This window comes from Athene cunicularia, assembly GCF_003259725.1.
Source record: "Athene cunicularia isolate RWA chromosome 8 unlocalized genomic scaffold, athCun1 chr8_part1, whole genome shotgun sequence".
NCBI lineage: Eukaryota > Metazoa > Chordata > Aves > Strigiformes > Strigidae > Athene > Athene cunicularia.
In genome coordinates this window covers 11002813-11006509 of record NW_020799109.1, presented here as the reverse complement: position 1 = coordinate 11006509, position 3697 = coordinate 11002813, and the positions used below count along the sequence as shown (strand labels likewise).

The 3697-nt window shown below is 62.4% G+C and overlaps 2 protein-coding genes across 2 annotated transcripts in view; one reads left to right on the top strand and one right to left on the bottom strand.

The window, feature by feature from the left end:
• EIF2B3 (eukaryotic translation initiation factor 2B subunit gamma) overlaps window positions 1–1463 on the bottom strand; it is a 129061-nt gene extending 127598 nt beyond the window's left edge. The window contains exon 1 of the mRNA XM_026854061.1: window positions 1444–1463. The gene's annotated coding sequence lies outside the window, so the exon portion shown is untranslated. The remainder of the gene's footprint in view (window positions 1–1443) is intronic.
• Window positions 25–3523, top strand: UROD (uroporphyrinogen decarboxylase). The gene is made up of 10 exons (XM_026854062.1): window positions 25–89; window positions 1030–1142; window positions 1229–1308; window positions 1486–1548; window positions 1645–1842; window positions 2087–2248; window positions 2373–2510; window positions 2655–2755; window positions 3020–3086; window positions 3253–3523. The coding sequence occupies exons 1-10, from the start codon at window positions 67–69 to the stop codon at window positions 3415–3417; spliced, it is 1110 nt and encodes a 369-aa protein (XP_026709863.1). The 5' UTR covers window positions 25–66; the 3' UTR covers window positions 3418–3523.
• Window positions 3524–3697: the final 174 nt, after the last annotated feature.

Sequence of the window (3697 nt, the reverse complement as noted above, 5' to 3'; positions counted from 1 at the left end):
ATGGGATGGGATGAGGTGGGCCAGGCCGCCTCGGGAAGCAGAGGAGTGGCCGGAGAGCGGTGCAGGATGGAGGGTGGTGAGCAGCTCCTGTGAGTAACCGGCGCTGGGGAGAGTGGCAGGGTGGAGAGGGTGCAGGCCTGCGCCCCTCCGCGCCGTCGCTTTCCCCGGGCTCCTGGTGCGGTGAGGGGGGCACGCACAGGGGCCTGCTCAGGGGGCGCTGGTGTGGCCCTCAGAACGCTGCTCTGGTACTGGAGTCCCCCACCGGGGTCCTGTACTGGTGTGGCTCTGGGGATGGTGCTCTGGCCCCTGGGTCCTGTACTGGGGACACTGGTGAGGCACAGGTGTCACCCTGGGGATATGGTGCTCGCACCAGGGTCCCGCGCTGGGGTCACTGGTGAGACACTGTGAGGTCTGGTCCCGCACTGGTGAGGTACTGGGATGGATCAGCAGGGCCACTTGTTGTGGCAGTGAAGTCACTGGTCCTACACTGGGTGTTCTGGGGACTTTGTCCCCGTGGCCCCTGCCCCTCGCAGCAGGACAGTGCTGGCGTTGCCCAGGGTCCCCGTCCCTGGGCCAGGCTAGGCTCCAGCAGCCCCTTGGTGGTGACACTATTGGGGGGAGGTTGGGGACACGTGGTTGCCACCTTGGCGGGTGCCTGGGCCTCCGGGGGCTGCACGGCACAGATAAAGACCGGGGATGCTGGTGGCAGGGCTGCCCACCCCCTGCGCCCTGCTGGCCCCAAATCTCTCCAGGAGGGAGCAGCTGCTGGCCCTGATAACTTAATCTCACAGGGCCCTGGGCCCAGGCATCGCCTGTCCCTGGGGACAACTCCAGGGAGCAGGAAGAGGCTGTGGACCATGATGGGGGAGCATTTGTCACTTTTGTCACAGCTGGATGCAAGCCTTTTCACTGGCCAGGGAGTGGGGATGAGCCTCTGGCCCTGGCCCCCCTTGCCCCCAGCCACGGGGATCTGGCAGGGCATCGGGACCCCTCACAGGTGACAACTTGTATTTGCTCTTTTGTCCACAGCCCCAAGGGTTTCCCCAAGCTGAAGAACGACATGTTCCTGCGGGCAGCGCGTGGGGAGGAGACGGAACACACCCCGGTGTGGTGCATGCGGCAGGCAGGGCGCTACCTGCCCGGTGAGCAGGCAGGGGAGTGCGGCAGGTGGGGATGGAGAGGTGGGGCCCACTGCACACCCCATAACACTCATGCTGATCCCTTGCAGAGTTTCGGGAGACCAGGGCAGGGCAGGATTTCTTTGCCACTTGCCGGAGCCCCAAATTGTGCTGTGAGCTGACGCTGCAGGTGAGCCTGTGTGTCTCTCTGTCTGAGGATGGGGAGAAACCTTGGGTCTGGCCACCCCAGGTGGCCCCAGTAAGTTGTGCAGCCCTTGGGGACCCCACTGCCCCATGTGCTTGTCCAGGCTGTCCAATGGGGAGGGGCTCCCAGCCCCTCACTGATGCTGCCTCTTCCCCTCCGCAGCCACTCAGACGATTCCCCCTGGATGCTGCCATCATCTTCTCTGACATCTTGGTGGTGCCTCAGGTCAGTGTTGGGGAGCAGCAGCTGGGAACGGGGATGTGTTTGAGGCCTGCCCAGCCCCCCCCCCTTCCTGCTTCTTCCAATCTTCCCTGTCCCTAGGCACTGGGCATGGAGGTTGTCATGGTTCCTGGGAAAGGACCCACGTTCACAGAGCCCCTGAAGGAGGTGGAGGATCTGCTGAAACTACGACAGAAGGTGGACGTGACAGCAGAGCTGGGTTACGTTTTCCAGGCCATCACGTTGACACGACACAAGCTGGAGGGCAGGGTGCCCCTCATCGGCTTCTCTGGGGCACCTGTAAGTGATGTAGCTCCTCCATGTGAGCTTCCAGCTGGGCTTCTCTGCTTTTTCTTCTGGGGTGATACCAGCCATGACACACCCAGAGCTGTGGGTGCTATAGGGCTGTGTAGGTGGGGGACATTCAGAGCAGGAGCAGCTAGGCCCCAGGGTGCTCCACAGGTCCTACCTTTGGCACTGTGACCAGCCCCTTGCATCTTCTGTTTCCATCACCCTCCCCACTCCACTCCTCTCTTTCCTGCAGTGGACACTCATGTCCTACATGATTGAAGGTGGTGGCTCCACTACAATGGCCAAGGCCAAGAGCTGGCTCTACCGTCACCCTGAGGCAAGCCACCGACTGCTGCAGCTGCTGGCCGACGTCATCACTGACTACCTCGTGGGGCAGGTGGCTGCTGGAGCGCAGGTGTGTCCTGGGACATAGGGACAGGGCCAGGCAGGAACTGGGGACAGGGAGCAGAGAGGGTCCAGCTTCTGGGGGGAGGAGGAAGGACTAAGGTGCAGCTCTCCCAGCCCCATGTCCTCGTCAGGCGCTCCAGCTGTTTGAGTCCCACGCAGGGCACCTGGGCCCGGAGCAGTTTCAGGACTTCGCGCTGCCCTACATCCGAGACATCGCCCAGGCTGTCAAGAGCAGGCTGAAGGAGGAGGCGCTGCCCCTGGTGCCCATGGTGAGTCGGGGCTGCCTGATTGACCCTGGCATCAGGGGGGCTGCTGGACAGGGGTGCATCCCCTGGCACCTTTCTCCCCCAGTCTAGCCCGTGGAGAGGGGCCTGACCCATAGTGGAGTTACTGCCCATTTTCTCCCTCCCCAGATCGTCTTTGCGAAGGATGCGCACTACGCGCTGCGTGACCTGGCCCGTGCAGGTTATGAGGTGGTCGGTCTTGACTGGACCATCCGGCCCCAGGAAGCTCGGTAAGAGTCTGACAGAGCACTCACGTGCATGGGCAGCACCCCGGGCTGGGTACCCTGACCTTTCCCTCTCTCCTGAGCCACCCCAGTCCTGGAGATTTCTGCTCCAGCAGTGGGGACATTGGGGCCCCATGCTACGTGGAGCTCACAGAAACTAGGGGCTGTGCTGAGGGGTCCCATGTGCCCTGCGATGGGGACTGCAGGCACCTGGCTACCCCCAGCCTCTGCATCACACGCAACAACTTGTCTGTTTCCTCCCTGCTGCAGTGCACAGACAGGGAAAGACATCACCCTGCAAGGGAACCTGGATCCTTGTGCTCTCTACGCACCCAAGGTGAGCTGTGGCCAGTGCCAGCAACAGGGTCTAGTTCTAGCCTGTGTTAAAGGTCTCCTGCCTCAGTTTCCCTATCTGCAGTGCTGGCTCGTGTCCCAGCAGTCCTCTAGGCTGGAGCCCCCTGAGCTGGATTGGGCTCATACATCGTTTTCCACTGTGCCTACAGGAGAAGATCGGCGAGCTGGTGAAGAAGATGCTAGAAGGTTTTGGGACCCAACGCTACATCGCCAACCTGGGCCACGGCCTTTACCCTGACATGAGCCCTGAGCATGTGGGTGCCTTCGTGGAGGCTGTGCATGCTCATTCCCGCCACATCAACAAGCACAGCTGAGCCTGGGGGGCTTGGGGCCAGGACTCCAGTTTGGGCAGTCACCCTAAATAGTGTTGTCACAGGGCCTGCTTCAGGCTGGGCTGCAGCATTAAACCAGCACCTTCTCCACAGCAGCCGTGTGGCTCTGGCTGGGGGGATGGGGAACTGGATGGCCCTGGGGGAGATGGGCAGTGATGGCAGCCCAGCAGTGGGGCGTGTGAGGCCAGGGGCAGTTCCTGAGCCCCATCCCACAGGTCAGAATAGGGAAATGGGGGTGCTAGCACAGTTGGGGGGGGGGGGG

Coding starts and splice junctions, on each gene's coding strand:
- UROD (XM_026854062.1), top strand. CDS start 67: ATGGAGGGTGGTGAGCAGCTCCT. Junction 90..1,029: donor GAGGGTGGTGAGCAGCTCCT/GTGAGTAACCGG, acceptor TTTTGTCCACAG/CCCCAAGGGTTTCCCCAAGC. Junction 2,249..2,372: donor AGGTGGCTGCTGGAGCGCAG/GTGTGTCCTGGG, acceptor TGTCCTCGTCAG/GCGCTCCAGCTGTTTGAGTC.